At 41.5% G+C, this 20,807-nt stretch overlaps 1 protein-coding gene across 1 annotated transcript in view; it reads right to left on the reverse strand.

The window, feature by feature from the left end:
- Positions 1 to 20,807, reverse strand: part of AFF2 (ALF transcription elongation factor 2) — a 599,847-nt gene that overhangs the window by 246,344 nt on the left and 332,696 nt on the right. Inside the window, exon 4 of the mRNA XM_088478852.1 lies at positions 16,994 to 17,038. Within this exon, the coding sequence (XP_088334978.1) occupies positions 16,994 to 17,038 (45 nt within the window). The remainder of the gene's footprint in view (positions 1 to 16,993; positions 17,039 to 20,807) is intronic.

Raw genomic sequence — 20,807 nt, forward strand, 5'->3', positions numbered from 1 at the left:
CGAAAATAAGCGCCGTTTTTTCACCTTAAAAAAGGCGAAAACACATAGAACTGCGAGCTTATTGTGGACCCTATGTGTTTTCATGAGACATATCCTATTATTTCGTTCAAAATAATAGGATAAAGTGAAAAAAACATCAGCGAAAAACGGGGATAATCGGCGAAAAATACCCGTTTTCCGCCAATCGCGGGGATCAATTAGCGCCCGAACAATGTTCGAGGCTAATTGGATACCGCTCTGTAGGCAGCAGTCCTGCCTACAAAGTTTTTCACTTTAAATAGCATGTTAAGTTCCATTTAAGTATGCATCTTATCATCATTTTCCTGAGTTGCCCTCCTACAAATCATATCATTTTCAAAATCTCTCAATAGGACACAAATATGGATGCTGCTACTCACAAACACAGCAAAACTCGCAGCATGTCCTATAAAAGCAGAGGGGAAGTGTAGGCCCCATAGCAAAAGTTTGTAAGGGCTCCTATGTACCACCCAATGGTGAAAAATGTATATACCACATGTAACTTTGACAAGAAAGATGTGCCCCCCTCAGCTCTGGGCCACATAGCAGTTGCACCCATTATGCCCATACCCATACACTATTGGCCCTAATGTCTCCCTAAATATTTAGTATAAAATTGCATAATTTTATAAGGAAAAATAAGATCCATTTTTAAAATTTATGATTTATGACCGACCATGAGCAGGGGCGTAGGGAGGGTGGTTCCACTGGAGCGCGAGCTCCAGGCACCTTACTTACCAGAAGGCGCCCTGAAGTCGGTCTCCGGAGCAGCTGTCAAGTAGCTGACAGCCTGCCGGGTCCGCAGCAGCAGCAGCAGCGTCCTGTCCTGCTGCTCTAGTGAGACTCCGTGGTCAGAGGAACTTGTGCTGAGCCCTGATTGGTGGAGCTCAGCACATGTTCATCTGACCCCTGCAAGAGGTGGGGCTACAGCAGCATGTCGACGAGGAAGAAGCTGCAGAGTCCACATTAAGGTAAGAGAGGTTACATACCCCAATTATGTCTATCATCCTCCCTGCCTATATGTGTTTATATGTGACCCTGTCTGTCTGTATGTATGTATGTATGTTATGTGTGTATGTATGTATGTATGTATGTGTGTGTGTATGTATGTATGTACTGTATATGTGTGTAAGTATGTCCCTGCCTGTATGTTTATATGTATGTATCTAGATTGTAAGCTCCTAGGAGCAGGGTCCTCCTCCCCACTGTCTCACAGCCCTCTTCTCTAGCACTTCTAGGACAGCCTTCACCTTCCCAGCTGTATTGTGTATGGAGAATTGTGTTGCTAATTGTTACTTGTGCTCTGTTTATAAGTTGGTTACTGTATTGTAATGTAATGTTCTGTACACCCTTTACTCTATGTACGGTGCTATAAATAAAATGTAATAATAATAATTATAATGTATGTATGTGTGTGTATGTATTTATGTGTATGTATGTGCATGTACAGTATGTATGTGTGTATTTGTGTATGTGTGTGTGTGTGTGTGTGTATGATAGTGTGTGTATGGGAAGCAGTCGGGAAGCCGACGTACGTAATCCCGACCGCCGGCTTCCCAACTGTCTAATCCCGGCAAGGCACTAATGACAGGCATCAAAATCCTGATGCCTGTCTATAGACCTATGCCGGGAGCCTGACACCTGGCTTACCGATCAAAGGTAAGCCGGGCGCGGATAGCCACACGTGGAGGGGGGCGGTTAGGTTAGGGGCTCCTAGACGGGAGGACTTAGGGTTAGGCACCCCCCCGGGAGATTTAGGCTTAGGCTGCGGGGAAGGGGGGCTAGGTTTAGGCACCCCTAAAGGAGGGTTAGGATTAGGGGGTAGAATAGGGTTAGTTAATACTTACCTTTTTACGTTCGGGATCTTCAACCCTGCCGGGCCTCTGCGGCCGGCGGTAAATCATACTGATTCCGTGTGTATGTATATATGTCCCTGCCTGTATGTGTGTGTATGTATGTATGTACATATGTATGTACATATGTATGTGTGACCCTGCCTGTATGTGTGTATGTGTGTATGTATATGTGTATATGTATGTATGTGTGTATGTATGCATGCGTGTGTATGTAAGTATGTATGTATGTCCCTGCCTGTATTTATGTATGTATATATGTGTGTCTATGTATGTGTGAATGTCTGACCCTGTATGTATGTGTGTATGTATGTGTGTATGTATGTATGTATGTGTGACCCCGCCTGCCTGTATGTATGTATGTGTGACCCTGCCTGCCTGTATGTATGTATGTGTGACCCTGCCATGTATGTGTGTATATATATATATATATATATATATAGCAGTTATATTATATAGCACACACTGGGGGGAGTTTGGGGGGGGTGCGGTAGCACCCTGGCCACATGCTACATCTCTGACCGTGAGGCCAGCTGGGTGGCTGGTCATCATCATAGTCCTATTTTTATGCAGAGGCCTGGGATTGTAGCCCCAGCCTCCCCATCGTTAATCTGGCCCTGTTGGTAGTGGTAAAAAGAGGTTTAGTAGAAGATGTATCAAATATCACAAATAAATTGCTATAATCTCCTTGTCTAATCACCTGCATACTAGCATTTTTGATCACCAGTATGCAGAGAAACTTTCTTGCTGGGACAGCTCTCACGATATAGAATTATCCTGGCAATGTTTAGACTTCCTGGTATATTACCCAGGGGTCCAGATGAGCATGTGCAGCCATCAGCCTGCACATTTGCAAGCCACAAGAAATGAACAGGGGTCTGAAGGATCTTTCTCTAGGGATATTTGCATAAAGAAGCCCATAGGATTTGTATAGCCAACGCTAGAGCTTGATGCTTTTGGCTATATCGCATCAGCTTAGAATCCTATGGGGACTGCTGTGTCTTGAGAGATCCATATATACTGTGGTAAACCAGCAGTTTTCAGAGGACTTTCCGCATTTTCCATTTGATTTATCCTGCCCTTATTACTTCACCAGCCAGTCCCGGTCCTTTCCGCACATGGAAGACCCAGCATTGCCTATACCAGAAAAAGTCCCCAGTAGCAGAGTTAATTTTGAAGGATTGCCAGTCCCAGAAAAATTCACAATAATATTCTCCTAATTTCTTTAGGATTGACTTGTCAGTGTGTCAGTATCTTTTAACCGCTTTATACACTTTAACATTACACAGAAGTACTTCATTACATTGATTATATGACTTTTAAAAAGTGCAAATTTATTTCTATTTTTCTATTTTTAGAGCTGTTAAAATAACAGATTATTCTGTGTAGGTCTGTGGTAAAAATTCCTGAATAAATATATTTTATCCTATGATGTACTGTAAGAAACTAAATCAAAAACACCAAAAGGTCTTCATGTTCCCTGTAACTCTTTAAACTCCCCATGGCCGATGACATCCTCTGTCAACTCCTCCCAACAGCAACAGCAACTTACATATACAAAAACGTATCTAAACATAATGAGACCAGACAAGTATTGGTGGGGTAAAAGTTCAGTTTTTATTTAGATATAATTAAATTATGATATTAAATAAAAATGGATGGTGGCAAAAAAAGAATGGCCAACTACTTCACCTGCCTGGATATTTAACAAAAATTTGGGACGACAATGGGGCTTTCTACCAGCCCACCTGCCCAAATTAGGGGTCTTCTACCTGCCCATCAAACTAAGAAATTGGGGCCATTTGCCAGCCCATTTCGACCTCAAATCTCGTAGCTATCGTTATTCCTTTCCAATGACCATCATGAGAGGCCCATCCAGACAGATGGAGTCGCTGACCCCATTAGGGTACAAATCAGCCTAAACAGAGCTTGAGAAGGTAGTGCCCTCAACATATAATAGAGCAAGGTGGGCATATTACTGACAGCCGTTATTTTCTGCCCCTAAGATGACATGAAATGACAGGGAGGGAAGGAGGGATGTCAAGAAGAAAGAGCCTGATTAACTGCCTACACAACCCTATAAACTGCTAATAACTTTCCACAGAAAGCCCTAAGCTACCTGATAGGTGCACTAACCATCAATAAAAAACCGACCCAAACCCATATTCCTTCCGATGTTTTGTGCAATGCTATGATTCAGGGTGTGTGGTGTGGGCCCCCCTGGACCAAGGGGCCTATGTGCACGGCACACCCTGCACCCATTATAAGTACGTCCCTGATTCTGACGTCATAATGGTGCATTTACCTAGTTAAATTTCTGACCTATATAAAAACAATTACAATACAATCCACCTGAGTAGCCTTTTCAACTGATGAAAACATATTTATAACACTTCTTACAACTGTTCTCCTTTCACCTACTTTTATATGGGAATAACAAAAGCAACAAAACCTAATAAGCTTAGCAATTTTACACTGCATGATTAGGGCTTCAACAACAGACGTTTGCTATATTTACTTAACCACTAGCATTGTGTAAAACACATTAAAGTACAATTCTAATGTTTGCTCTCTAAAAAAAAACCCCGAACATCACCTTGTCTATTAAATTGTCTTCAAACGCTTAATAGCCTGCACTGTCCCAGCTCTGACATGTGAGTGGCAGCCATTTTTTTGCAGCTCCGGCTTTGTGTTATTAGGATTATTGACAAACGGCTTAGTAACAAAGACTGTTCCAACAATAAATGCTTTTGTAGTTCAAAAATGTGTTTGCAGAAAAGAAATCTAAATGCTAACAGATTTCAGATAAACCGTAGGCTTCTTTCACCATAGCTAATAATTCATGTCACGCATAACAAGGATTGCTGACAGAAAAGCATATAAGTGGCCGTGCAATGTTAGCTTTAAAAGTCCATTTTTCTTGTACTAGAAAACAAATAGTAAATCACATTGCTCGAATGGAAATAAAGAAAAAAAAAAACATCTTCACAAAAAAAAACACAGAGTGCAAAGCTATTTCTGCAGCTAACTTAAGATATAAAAATATATATATATATATATTTACTTGGCTATTTAAAAGTGCCTTCTCTTACTAAGTCTCTTGACAGCCTAATTCCAGGTTGCTAAGTTACGACTGTTTGACATCATCTCCTCCCCAATGTGTTCCTTCATTTGACAGGTCCACATGATTCACTAGGCTTTTCAGCTTGTTACTCACTTTTCCAGTGACGTCTGTATTATGATTTTAAATTCACATCATGTACGACACTTCCCAGCTCCCCCGATTCACCCCCCACCCTTCCAGAATCCATATGAAAATATTTAAAGGGTTTGTCAGCTACTGAGTGGATTTGTAACCTCAGTGGACAGCTTACCTTTTTATATTGCAGTTACCAGAATAAAATTTACCATCTCCCTTAATGTCAGTTTCTATTTTACTGGGAAAATTATGGAGGAGCAAATAAAGGTCTTTACCTGATCATTGTGTTACACAAAACAGTCACATCAGATAGAGATGGGGCTGATTAAATCCATTAGTGGTTTAAACAGCACACAAAAAATGGAAATTGCACATGTAATTTTAACTGTCAAGGGCATTTTTGGCCATTGATATATATTTATGGAGTGCAGGGTTATTGCAGCTAGCTTGCAGGACACAAGAAAAGATGACTCTGATCACACAGTTAATTGAAACCTTAATTTACAGGGAATTTTTTTTCCTGGCCATATAATAACCCTTTCAAAACATCTACAATGCGCAGTTATGTATTGCCAATGTGCTATATAATAAATTGATTACAGGAATTAAATAAAATATAGCTATCAGGTATTATTATACAGTATTACTCATACATACCTAATATTTAGCGGTGCCCTCTGGGAGGGAAAGGTTTAGACGGGAGGTGTGGTGCCATGAATAACGTGATTGAGTGAGGTTGTGCTTTATGATGATGATACATATCAAAGGCAACTGCATCATCTCAGCCCTGCCCACGTCACTGGGGAAGTGAGTGAGATCCAGGAAAGTTATCAGCTCTCCCATGGACCCGAGAGATCTCCTCCATATTCAGGAGTCTCCTGGGAAAGCAGCTAAGTATGACATTACTTTATAATGATCAATGGATCATGTATTCCTTGTATATTACTTATACAGTAACCCCAATCATGTCATATCTGTTGATTTATTATTATTACATTTTCAGACCTTCGGGGTTGGGCTGCTAGCTGCCTCTACTAGGCAGCTCCTTACCCTCCATTCCACTATAGGTAACTAGCTTACTTGTTAACCAGATTTGTGAGCTGCTTAGCATGATTAGGGGGAACCCTATGGTTTATCTGCAAACACATTATCATCCCAGGCTCACTAGCCTGGTCTGATAACGCTAAAGGAATAGTGGAGACTGTCACATACTCTGTGTGGTTGATTTGCTAATTCTCTCTATCATAACACATTGCAATACATCCCATCTGTATTACAAATCAGTATTACCCAAGTTTGCACACTATTATTTAGAAAATTATTGATTAATGCCACTCTTGTCATATTTTATTGGGATGCACTATATATACCTTACAAAATGATGCAGGTGCACTTTCAAGTTTATAGGGGTCAAAGCAGTTGCAAGTTACTGCTATCAAGCCAGAAGGTCAAGGCTGTGATGCATGTATTCATTCATATGGCCCAATTATGATCTGGATACTAGCCACAACTATTTTTAAATAGAGCAGTGGTTCTCAAACTCGGTCCTCAGGACCCCACACAGGTCACATTTTGCAGGTCACCCAGCAGGTGCACACGTGTATTCATTACTCACTGACAAATTTTAGATCCACAGCTGGAGATAATTATTTAATCTGTGATTCTGTGAGGAGACCTTGAAAACATTCACTGTTTGGGTCCTGAGGACCAAGATTGAGAACTTGTGAAATAGAGGATCAGTGTACCTGGAATCTGTGCTCTAATAAGGTTACCACTGACATTCTTATGGGAGTATTTTTATTCTTCCCAACTGTGTTTCTCTGCTCAGCTACTGGTTGAAGCAATGGAAAGGTGAAAGTAACCAATGAGTTTTTATCATGTGACTTCCTGTTCCTGCTGCTCCTGCTATTAGTTGAGTTATTTTTACTAACATTTGTTAGTGAACCGTGACAGCCTAGCGTTGTGAAATAAAGATAAGTATAGTAACTCCATTTCATACAAACATCAGGAATCTATTAAAACACACTCATATTTAAAAGATGAAATAGAGCAAATAGTTAAATACACATCATACATAGGGTGGGATACATAGGGTGGGATGCATCATACACATCATACATAGGGTGAGATGTATCATTTCAGGGCCACCTTAATAATGGGCAGATGGAGTTCCTCCATTGATCGCATGCATAGTGGCGGTTATTTACACTGTATGCATGAAGATATGTAATTAAAACTGTAAGAGCTATCCTTTGCGCATACTTACCTACTCTCCAAGAACAGCTGGGACGCTTCCGAAAATCGGGTGGCACTTCCGGCCACCCGCAAGACAGGGCAAGTCTCCCGGACTGGCCGCCACCCACATACCCACCCCTCAGAAACCCCTGCACCTGCCCACTATTATTTGGTAAGTCTGGGTGGGAGGGCAATGACGTAATTCGCAGTAGTCACAGCATTGTATAGCGGGGGGCCACAATGATGTGATTGCGCCACAACGCCCCCCGCACCACCCAATATTGCTTCCACAATGCCCCCTGCTGCTGGAGGAGCAGTCAGGAAGTCTGCAAGTATGCCTTTGCACATGCACAAGCCGCGGGGGACACTGGAGGTATCCTATTGATACCTCTCCAGGAAGTCTGTGGTAATATGCCCATAGGTTTCTAATAGGCAGCTTATCGGGAACAAGCTCCGGAAAGATTCACTTTCCAGAGCTTGATGCGAATGTGGAATGCACTAATACATCAGAAAAACTGCATTTTCCGAGGTTTTGCTGCATTTTTTAAGATAGTGCATCCCACTTGTCCCTTTTATTACACCACCAACTGGTTCAGATAGAAGAACAGGAGCATATAACAAATGTTTAAGTTCCAGTCTCTCACTTGTTCTAATGCTGGGTACACACTTTAATGATATATTGTTCAATCTAGCGACGATTCATACAGTATATCGTTCTATCAATGGCGGGTGTGTATACCCAATATGCCTGTGAACAACGTCGCTCACAGACATATCTGATCAACCCTGCAGCACTGTTTAATCTGACTGTCTGTATGATCGACCCGCCGACTACCCGTATGTCAACCGCAGAGGTAATTGAATATGAAGCATACTTGCCGACTTCTATATTTTCCTGCAGGGAGAAGCCTGTGGGCAGTGCTGGGGGCGGGGCCGGATGGGTTTCATTATTAAGCCCCGCCCGTATTTATAGGGGTGGGGCCAAGTGATGCAATTCTCATAGAATCTCGTCATTAGAGCCCGCCCCCATCTCCAGACCCCCCAATCACTGGGAATATCACCCCATTCTGCCCAATTCACTAGGAAGTGGGCAGAATGCAGGAGAAGTGTTTACACTTCCAGGGGTGCTGGGGGTAACCCGAAAAATCGTAAGCCTCCGGGAGAGTAGGCAAGTATGATATGAAGTCACAAGTGGATGGGCATATTCAAATGACTCTAATGGCCGCAAACAATGGCTAAACGATTGGTAAGTGTGTATGCACTTACCAATGGTTAGATAGGTCGGCAGGTCGGCCAGGGGATTACCCAGTTTAAATCCCATTTGATAGATGGTCGTAGTGATCCTGGTGATAGTGATGAGTAAGCTGAAGCGTCTACAAACCCACTTGATTAACTTTGATTTTCCTTTCTCAAAAGCCTTTTGATTTTTCTATTTGTTAATTCTGAGGCTGTTTAATTATTGTTATTGCACTGTTTTCCTATCCATTTATTTCATGATTTCTGACTTTCAGGCTGCCCCCTCCAGGAGAAGGCAGCCAGGTCGGCACTGCAGGGGTGTGGTGGCGGTAATGGTGGATGGTGAGTAGCAGCGCGACCGTGTCATTGCAGCCTTGCCCCCCGCTATACAATACAGAGATTTCCGGCATTGTAAAGTAGGGGTTGGGGCTACTATGAAGCTATTCAGCACGTGAATCGTGTCATCGAACCCCTACGGACTTCCCACTTTATACAGGTAAGTGTAGGAGGTGCGGGGGTGGTGGCTAAACAGGGAGGCTTGCCCTCTCCTTCGGGAGTGCCATCCAATATTAGGAAACATCCCAGCCATTACAGGAGAGTCAGCAAGTATGATCTATTTGCAAGTAGATGATGCATTGTCATGTTGCTGTCATGTTCATTTTTTATCCATACACAAATCCAAAAAAACAAAACCTAATCTGTATGATATAGATATGGGACCGGAGGGAGACACAGTCCCAAATTTAAATGGAAATCAAGAGTCTTTAACTACACCACTGCCTACAAAGCAGAGGTTTCCAAAGTTTCAGAAAATAGGTTGGGAAAAGGTAATTTTTTCAGCATATCAGCCTTATAAAATCTTTGGGTTTGGAGAGATGTTTGATAGCTTTACATTTTCTCCAGAGATCTGGCCTCTCTGATGGAACTGGCTCCTGAAAGTATCATTGTTATTTGTTCCACTCAGATACTGACTTGCTCCCACTGAGTATGCAGTAAGTGCACTTTCAAGGCCAGCTTAACAATGGGCAGATGGCGTTCCAGCTCTCCACATAAAAATAGGCCTATCAACCTGGCAGTATAATGATGGCCAATTGTCTATCTGGCCACACAGTAATAAGTATTAAAATGTAATTTCTATTTTGTTCACAAAATTCTGCTATTTTTCTATGTCTACATATTTAGGGAGACCATGGTACCTGCCATAGCTCCTCCCCTTTTCAGTACAAGCCCCTATAACATTTTCAGCTCAGGCTCATGTGGTCCTTATTGTGGCTCTGTGTGCTTTAATCCTCCAGAAAATAAAGGTGTCCAGGTACATAAATTGGAAATGAAAAAGCCAAGCAGAAAATTGAAAATAAGCAAATAAATAAAAAGAAATATACAAATATATATACTGTATATATAGGTCTGGGGAGTTTCCTGGCCATGGACTCAAAATATTGATGTTTTGTTCCCTGAGCCACTTAGTTTTCACTTTTGCCTTATGGCAAGGTGCTCCATCATGCTGGAAAAGGTATTGTTCATTACCAAACTGTATATTAAGGGGGGTATCCACTAGACGATAAAGTTGAACGATTGAACGTTAATGATAAATCGTTTGATAATCGTTAGATAATCGTTTCAACATTGTTTGAATATCGTTTGAAAATCGTTTGAAAATGTGGTCTTTTAGACATCTATCATTGTTTAAACATGCTGGTCAACCTGGCGATATATCGTCATGTTCAGCATGTTTGCAGATGATTGATTGTGCCTGTTCTGAACGACATATCGTTCAGTGTAGGCACCCTGCAGTGTAGTGAATGACTGAACAATAACAATATCGTTATCTTTCAGTCTTTTCACTGTCGGGTAGTGGATACCCGTCTTTAGATGGTTGGAAGTAGTTGCTTTTGGAGGATGTTTTATTCATGGCTGTCTTCTTAGGCAAAATTGTGAGTGATCCCACTCCCTTGGCTGAGAAGCAACCCCACACATGAATGGTCTCCGGATGCTTTACTATTGGCATGACACAGGATGAAGACTGGGGTAAAGTTATTTTCTCTGATGAATCCTCTTTCAGATTGTTTGGGGCATCTAGAAAAATGATTGTCCGGAGAAGGAAAAGTGGGCGCTACCATCAGTCCTGTGTCATGCCAACAGAAAAGCATCCTGAGACCATTCATGTGTGGGGTTGCTTCTCAGCCAAGGGAGTGGGATCACTCACAATTTTGCATAAGAACACAGCCATGAATAAAGAATGGTACCAAAACATCCTCCAAGAGCAACTTCTCTCAACCATCCAAGAGCACCTTGCCATAAGGCAAAAGTGATAACTAAGTGGTTTGGGGAACAAAACATCAAAATTTTGGGTCCATGGCCAGGAAGCTCCACAGACCTTAATTCCATTGAGAACTTGTGGTCAATCCTCAAGAGGCGGGTGGACAAACAAAAACCCAAAAATTCTGACAAACTCCAAACATTAATAAGGCATGAATGGGCACCCATCAGTCAGTATGCGGCCCAGAAATTGATTGACAGCATGCCAGGGCGAATTGCAGAGGTCTTGAAAAAGAAGGGTCAACACTGCAAATATTGACTCTTTGCATAAACTTAATGCATTTGTCAATAAAAGCCCTTGACACTTATGAAATGTTTGTCATTTTACTTCAGTATACCCTAGTAACATCTGACAAAAAGGCCTAAAAACACTGAAGCAGCAAACTTTGAGAAAACCAATGCTTGAATCATTCTCAAAACTTTTGGCCATGGCTGTAATATATATATATATATATATATATATATATATATATATAAATATATATTTATATATATATATATATCGTAGATTCACAATTAACTTACTCTTTAATTGTGGTTTTTAACAGTGCAATGTACAATCTAAAACAGTCCAAATACAGTTAACCTTTGCATAAGAATTTATTTTTCTATTAAATGTTATTATCCTAAATAAGCTGCTGCAAGATTAAATAGAGTATAGGAAAAAAAACAGCAGAACTAATTATTACTTTTAATTAAAAATATCTGTTTTCATTACATATAAGGTTACAGCAATATAAAAGGTAACTTTATAGACTACTGAACTATAGCTGCATGTCATAAGCTTTAAATAACAAGCACCTGACCTCGCAGCAAATATATCACAATGAAAATGAGATGATGACTAAAGATTTTGTATAAGGAAAATGTAGCTTAAAGCAAACTTGGGAAAATACTAGCCAGGTCACTATGACAAAAATGCACTCCACTGGCAGGGACATTTAACTAACCATTTACACCTCAGGTAGTTGTTTCCCTCATTCTTCCGAAAATACTCCTGCATCCCTAATCTTCTTGGTTTGTGAGGCTGAATGCAGAGCTATCCTCCTGCACAGGAGGTGCTATCAATCCCTAACTAGACTGCGGTCTCTCATTCCCTGCTTCCCCTCTAAAGACTATGAAGCCACACTGCATTAAGAGCTTTTGGGTAAAAGTCTAAGTGTAACCCACTGTTTGGTTATTAAAATTAATATTTGCTTGATACACTATTTACAATAAATTACTAAATAGCAATGAAACAATAAAAAGTGGAAAATAAATATATAAATTGTAAAATTATTAAACTGTTTAAACACAGTTTGAGCTAGATGCAGTTGTACATCAGATATGTCTCTTTGCTGCCAGCCACTAGAAATATAAGAAAATAATAAGTCCACCTAGTATCTAGTTATGTGATAAATAAATAATGTATACAATTCTTAATGACAATATATAAGGGCACTAAAATAGAAAAAAATAAATCCTCTGCGACTATACATAGAGAGAAATTAAAATATTTTCATACATTCTAGATAAATTACTACAAAATGCAGATAAAAACACAGGCCCTCATTCAGAACCGTACGCTCTGAGCAGAGCGCACGCTCTGACTGAGGGCCGGCCTCCATAACTATGGAGCGTCCTCCTGGACGCTCGTATAGCTGTGGGTCACCACCCACAGCCTATACGAGCGTGCAGTTTGATGGCCGAGATGGTCTTGACCATCGCGACCATCAAAACTGCGAGCCGGAGCCTGCGGTTGAGGTTTTCAACCGCTAGCCCCGGAGAGATTTTGGCTCTATCAGAGCCAAAATCACTCCCACTGACATCACTAGTGATGTCAGTGGGCCGGCTTCTGACGGTAGGCGTTCCCGTGGGAGGCACGCCCCCGGCACACCCACCAAAGGGGGCGTGCTGTTAAAGTCCTTCGCTCGTCGCGTCTGGCGCATGCGCACGACGGAGCTCCCGCTGTCGTATGCATGCGCAGAGCACACCATCGACCCACTTGCGAGCGGACAGCCGCTTGCGAGTGGGTCTGAATCAGGCCCACAGTTCCTATACACTGATGAGCCAAAACATTATTACCCCTGTCTGTCTAATGTGCTGTTGCTTCTTAGTGTGTCACTAAAGCAGTTCTGACCCACTAAGATATGGAATATACAAGACCTCTGAAGGTGTTTTGTGGTATCTAATACGACATTGCCAGCAGATTATTTAACTCCTGTAGGTTGCAAGGTGGATCTGCCGTGGATCAGACTAAATTTTATTGAGTGCTAACTTTTATTGAGATCTGGTCATACTTTGTACTCTTCATTGTGTTCCTCAAGCCAGCCTCAAAAAATTTGTACAGTGTGGCATTACACATTATACTACTGAAAGAGACTATTTCAATTGCAGAATACCATTGCCATAAATGGATGGACATGATCCACAACAATGTTTAAGTAGGTGGTACGCATCAAATTAACGTCCACATGAATGATCCACGTTTTTTCTAGCAGAACACTAATCAAAGCAGCACACTCCCTCTACTAGTTTGATTTTCTTACCACAATGCATCCTGGTGCCATCTCTTCCCTAGCTAAAAAACTCACATGTACCCAGCCATCCACAGGATGCAACAGAAAATGAAATTCATCAGACCAGACAACCTTCTACCATTGATCCAAGGTCCAGTTTTGATGCTTGTCTGCCCATTGTAGGTGCTTTTTGCAGTGGATAGCAGTTAGCAAAGCCACTCTGACTGGCCTTTTGATAGGTAGTCCCGTATGCAGCAAGATTTAATACACCGTGTGTCATGACACATTTCTCCCATCACATTCATTAGAATTTTCTGCAATTTGTGCCATAGTAACCCATCTTTTGTTTTGACCCAGAGGGGATAGCATTTGTTGAGTTCTCGATGAGTCTTAACTGCCTAACATTTCAGAAATGCTTTGATACAGTCATCTGGGCATGACGATCTTGCCCTTATCAAAGTTACTCAGATTTTTACACCTGCCCATATCTGCTGAATTCAAATGCCAACTACATGTCTACTACTGTATAATGTCAGTTTACCATGTAATATATTGTATACCCGACCTTGACATGCGCCATTGTTACAAAATAGTCAACGCCATTATTTTCACACAGGAGAGGTCATAATGTTTTGACTCATAGATGTAGCTGTCAACAGTTCCCAGTCCAACATTCCAATTAACAAAAAATAGATTTGGTGTATAGGATGTTACCAAGAGTTAAACACATTTAGGGATGTTTGCAAATATAATTTCAATCAAATACATATGCAGGATGGGAGCAAAGAAACAAAATATTGACAAACTTAATCAATGTGTTGCAATTCAATTGGTGTCACATAGCAGACAAATCTATAGAAGCAGAGATGTCTTGGAGTGGAATAAGTCAAATATAAATGTTTGCTAAACCCAAAAATTATTTACAAAAATTATTTATACTTTCAAAATTATTATTTATATTTTTAATGCTTTTTCAATGTTTTTTCTTATTCTTGTAATATAATATTATTAAAAAAAGTTGTTTACACAGAAAAGAGTAGTTTAAAATTAATTTTGATATTGTTATTTACATTTTTGTTGTTTTCATTTGTAAAATTATTAAGAGAATTCCTTTAAAATCAAGGACCTTTTGTACTAATTTTGTTTTGTCAATCTGCAAGCAATTTGCTATTTGTGGTGATATACTATAGCTAAAAGTCGTTTTATTTTAATTCCACTTTCTTCCAACGCCAATTGATAGAATATCCCTTATAGTTATATACCATATATCTATCATTCATAACAGGTCATATTCTCCCGTGAATATGCAAGTTAAAATCAGAACACCAATAAAACAGTATATAATTATCTTAACTTCTGGGTAATCAAAACAGATATATAGAACCAGACAGTTATAATATTAGCATAGTGAGAGTGAAATATACAGTTCTTTCTGTTGCCAGTGATTTTCTATGGTTTTCTATGATACAGCTAGTTGGGGAGCAGTGTTCTAGAAAAAAGTTAGCTGGATTACTTTTGTTAAAAAAAACTAAGAATTAACAAATTACTTATACCTGATCTATGTTTTGTACAGCAGGGATCGTGAAAGAGTTGGAGAGTCACTTCTAAAAACTACTCTTGGTTGTGTGTGCAGTGCTTGCTGGTGGTGGTGTTACAGCAAGTGGTGGTGTATTGTATAAAGCAGTGTTTCCCAAACTGATTCCTCAGGGAGCACTAACAGTGCATGTTTTCTACTTACAGAATCACAAATTAAATAATTAGCTTCACCTGTGGATCTTTTAAAATGTGTCAGCCACTAATGAATACACATGTGCACCAAACTGTGCACCAGCGGCCAGGATCCCGGCTCCAGAATCCCAACCACTGACATCCTGAAGTTAAGTCAGGCTTGCCTACCCTTCCGATTTGGCCGGGAGCCTCCCGATTTTCGGGTGCCGCTCCCGCCCCCCCGGAAAGGCAGGCAAGCCTCCCGGAAGTCTCACACCCTCCCCACCTCCCCCCTGAAAAAAACAGAAATCCCCGCAGCGGGGGGCCTGGTGACGCGATTCACGCAGAATCGCATCATCCTGGCCCCGCCCCCTGCTTCACAATGCCGAAAATCACGGCATTGTGAAGAGGGGGCGGAGTCACGATGACGCGATCATGAGGCTCCGCCCCGGCTCTGCCCCAGTGTGACCCAGAATGGCCGCCCCGCCCCTGGCTCCGCCCCCAATGGCCGGCCCCGCCCCCCGCTATTAGCCGACAATCAGCTCCCTCCCGGAAGGCTGGAGCTGATTGTCGGCAAGTATGAGTTAAGTATTAGGGTTAGTAGGAGAGATAGGTTTAGGGTTAGACTGCGGGAGGTGGGGGTTAGGGTTAGGTTGCGGTGGGGTTAGGTTTAGGCTGCAGGAGGGGAGGGTTAGGTTTATGCTGCGAGAAAGGTGCGGTAGGGTTAGGAGTTAGGATACTTACCTAATTCTGTTAGGATTCTGACTGTTGGGATGCCGCTGTCTGTACTCTGACCACTGGCATCCGGTACTCTGACTGCTGATCCCGGCGGTCGGGATCTCGTACCCAACCCTTCTACACTGCACATATTATTTCATAGTATTATGTACCTTAAGATAGTATAAATTGGATTCATATGTTACGTTTATATCTAATATGTTCATATCAAAATCAGTTTCCACTATAAAATTAGACATAATCATCATAAGTTGCAGCGCTGTAGACTAGAATACATGATCCTCACTAATTCATTCTTTATGGACATAGGGCCTGATTCAAACCTGCTCGCAAGCTGGTCGATGGTCCCCCACTGCATATGTGCCACCTCTGGCGTGCGCATGTGCGAGACCCGTCCAGCGACGGCTGCTTCGCTGCTACGGGTCTCGCTACAAGACGGGGCGGCTGTCGATGTTGATTGACAGCTCGCCCCATTTTGTAGGCGGGGAGGGGGGTGGCTGCACAAACGCAGGCATTTGTGGGTGGCCCTACTGACATCTGTCCACTCAGGCTTGCGAGAGCTGAGACATTACCACAGGGTCTCCTCGCAATCCCATTGGCCGTTATAATCGTGACAGGCTGTCATCTGAATACACTATATTCCTATTCACCCTATGCATTGTAGACAGCATTCTATGAAGTTTGTATCTTTGTATGGTAATTTGTAACCAGCGTGTCATGTGGATTATCTTTTAGGCTTATGTCGGGAGTACAGACAAAAGTTTGTGTATTTGGCAACTTGAAATGTGCATGCACGAAAGAGAGAGAATGATTTCAGCAGAGACTTGTTCTAGACACACAATACCGCTTTTATTTTATTTACAAAATCCCATTGCTCAGGAAAGTACGCTCCTGTTTGACACCGCAGTCTGTGACAGGAAACCTTGAAGCGGCAAGTAGGAACACAAGGATAGAAACAATTATTCAAGCTAAAGTCAGTTGCTCCTGATATACTGTATTTAATTCTGAGATATATTACAAGAACTGAAATCCTGCTGTTGTGGTGACATTTTTCAGCCATTTTTTATGTGCTAATAAAAAACCCTATAAACACTGTAAATAATCAGACCTGTATTTTTCCCATAATTAAAAAAAAAAGGATTCATGTGGCCTTCACACAGTAATGAATCATGGTAAACTTTGATACTCACCCGTAAGATTTCTTCAACGCAACTGGGATCATTTGGAAGACCAACCTGTGTAAATAAATATAATGATTATTTTTATTGTTATTATTATTGTTATTGTTATTATCATTATTATTCAAGATGACCTGTAATTTTATTCAAAATAAAAAAATTATACTGGCTGCTTTTGCAATGTAGCCCACAAATCATAGTTGCCCACCCTCCCGCATCCCAGGTCAATCTAGAATCTCCCGATGCCCTGGGAAGTTAATTAAAACCCCTGCATCCCCTGCCCCACCATAGTGCTGTCTCACCCTAGTCACAGTCACAGGACCGCCAGCTAACATGGGGTGGAATAACCTGTATGCAGAGCAGTGCACCCTCTAGCTGCAGCGGCTGCCGACATCCACTAGGGGGTGAGCATATGATAGAGAGGTGTCCGGTAATATAGGACTATCTCTGGCAACAAGACTCATCTAAATATCCCTGCTCTCTGCTGCTCGACACAGGGCTGTGGTAGATGCTGAGCTACAGGTACAGTAATATTACAGCACTGTTATGTGTGTATGCCTGACACTATGTGTACAGGGGGTGCATTCTGGACACTGTATTGGTATGAAGGTGGGGTGTATGCTGGGCACCGTGTGGTTATGGGGGTATATGTTGGGCGCTGTGTAGGTATGTGGGGTGTGTCTATGCTGGGCACAGTCTGGGTATAGGAGGGTACATGCTAAGCACTGTGTGGTATACTTGTCTACTTTTGAAAAAGCATTTCAGGGAGATTGTGAAAGCAGCACCTATGAGTGCGGCGGTAAAGTGGGCGTCTACTGCTACATCTGAGAGGCGTGTCATATACTGACTTATATACAATGTAAACGAGACCCAAATGCAGTTAGTAACATCTATTTGTTGATGAAAACACACTGATGCTTATCAGAAAATGCATGTAGCCATAGAGATCATTGTGCCTTATAACCAATGCAGGGAAAGTATACTAATAATCCCATTTGAATGTATAGAATGTATAGAATGCATAGATCTCTGCTTTTTTTATATAACAGCTTCATAATGGGTGTAAGGTACAATCAGGGAGATTTTTAGCCTCTTCAGGGAGTCAGGGAGACTGCTACTATTTCAGGGAGTCTCCCTGACAATGAGGGAGAGTTGGCAAGTATGCTGTGTGGGTATGGTGGTTGTGCATATGCTGGACACTGGACTTATAGGGGGGGTGGGTTGTGCTTAGGCTGGGTACTGTATGGGTATTCAGGTTGTGTGTATGATGAACACTGAGCTCTGTGTGAGTATGGGAGGTGTATGCTGACCACTGTATGGGTATGGGGGTTGTGCGTATGCTAGGTAGTGGGCACTGCTTCGGTATGAGGGGGTGCTTGCTGGACACTGTATGGGTAAGTGGCATACTTGCCTGCCCTCCTACATCCTGCGGTAGACTCCAGGTTAAGTGCAGGACACACCCGAGTGGCAATAGATACGACCATAGGCGGCGCATTCTACTCCCAACTATAATCTCCTGAAATTAATTTTCAAAAGTAGGCAAGTATGCCACAAGTGCTGGACAGGTTTATTTTCACTCTGCAAATTAGATGTGAGTTTGGACATGCCCCTCTCAAACCTATATCTGCAAATTTTAAATGTGCCCTACTGGGTTTTTGCAGCATGGTTTTAGCAAGATGCAGTCACTTGCTCTTTTTTGCTTTATTCTATACTCAAAATCATGCCCCATGTGTGGAGTGCTCTAGACTAGGGGAGTACAGCCTTTTCTAGTCCAAGGACTTCATTGAAATAGCCTTGAACATTGTTAAAAGTCCCTATGGGGACAGGTGTATGCAAAGTAGGATGCACCATCATTGGGTCTGTCACCATCCTATTCTCCTTTTATTCGGCAGCACCACATTTCCTCACTTCTGCAGCAACACCATCACAAACCCATAGCAACACATTATACTGCAGTGTCAGTAGTAGCACCATCAAACTGTTGGAAGGAATGTACTTCTGTGCTGTCTCCTCCCAGTACCTTGACAAGGTTGGCTGACAGCGGTCACTAGGACCTGCCAGAGTAAGTTAGACAAGCCTCCTCTGACATGTGCTACTTTGCATGTACGACATGCAGGGGTGTAACTAGAACTTTGTGGGCCTCATAGCAAAATTTCTAAGGGCCCTCCAAACTCAGGTCTCCACCAGAGTGGGTATGTCTAATGCTACACTAGAGTTGTGGTTGGTGTTGCCTATCATTTCAATGCATTAACATTCTCACTCTATCATTTTCATATCTCCTCATCCTTTTCCATCACCGTCATTAACCAATATTATCATATCCAGCAACCTTTTTCAATATATTTATCCACTACACTATATCCGTATTACATACACATATATGTGTGTGTATGCGTGTGTCTGTATATATATATATATATATATATATATATATATATATATAGAAGGAAAGTCCCGGCACTCACTTAAACAATGACAATACTTGCGTGGGTGCCCTCCATGGACCACTGGGTCCTGTATAATGCATAGAAAGTATGGTGGCACTCCATGACTTGTATTAAAAATCAAAAAAGTTTATTCCATATCCAAGGTGTCTTCTGAGGAAACCAGGGTTGTTATTCCCGGAGAAACGCGTCAAGAATAGAGAATCTGATCAGCTCATGTTCTTTTGATCACCCCGCTTACCGGTCCATTTGATTTCCACACTTCGCTTTACCAGGAAGGAGGCAGTCCAGCACTGATCATTACTCAGTGTCAGACCACTAGAGACAGCAGAGGTCTTACTGCTCTCCTCCCACTCACTGTGTCCACAGCAGTCTTATCCGGACCACACAGAGGATCCAGCAGTTGCTTGCACCCCCACTTATTGTGCCTGTCAGCGGCTTTACCGGACTGCACAGCGGACTCAGAAACCCACTTGCACTCCCGCTGATGAGCGGTCGAGAGCACTCCTGCGTGAGACCTCTACCAGTGTGTACACATAACACATATCAATCACTCATTCCACATTGCATATCTATGTCCTAAATACGGCACTATGAGTGGATAAGTCTAATATTCTGAAGTGTACTAAGGATTTTGACTTTCATTTGGGGACCTTCATATATGTGTGCAAATATTAATAACCAATATTGAGTCAAATGGAAGATCACTCATCAATTCATGTACATCATCATTTAGCACCTTTTTTGAAGTTAACCTTTAAGAAAAGGAATCTGAGGAATTATCAATTAAAAGAGCTTGAACAGACTACAGCACTGGATTGTACCATCTTTTATTATACTTTATTTTTATATACTGTTTGATATTTGCTAGTACAATTTTAAAATTATTTTTTTTAAATAAATACACTGTTATTACAATTTGTGTGGTTATTCAAACCAGCGATCCACATCAACTTGTGTTATATATAATATATATCACAACAAGAGATGTTCTGGATATGTGAATTAAGTACCCTATCACCTATGGGGTTTAATGACAATTGTGAGATAACCCAGTTCTTATGAAGAATATTTACCTTAATTTATCATTTGTTATGGTCAATGGCTCACTTTTTTGAAGGATGGGATATTTCAGAGCCATAAAATAGAATGCAAGCGTGGTATTATTTGTTAGGGTAAATGGTTAACTTCTTTGAAGTATGCTATTTTCAGATCCATACAAGAGAATGCAAGTGTAATACTATTTCTACAACCATAACAACATGTTAATGCCTAATCTCGTCCAATCTTGGAAGCAAAGCATTGTTGGGCCTGGTTTGTACTTGGGTGGGGAACCGCCTATGAATACCAGGTGCTGTAGTCAACAGTTGAACACGCAATAA

The sequence above is a fragment of the Taudactylus pleione genome, unplaced genomic scaffold, assembly GCF_031769625.1.
Source record: "Taudactylus pleione unplaced genomic scaffold, aTauple2 ptg000222l, whole genome shotgun sequence".
NCBI lineage: Eukaryota > Metazoa > Chordata > Amphibia > Anura > Myobatrachidae > Taudactylus > Taudactylus pleione.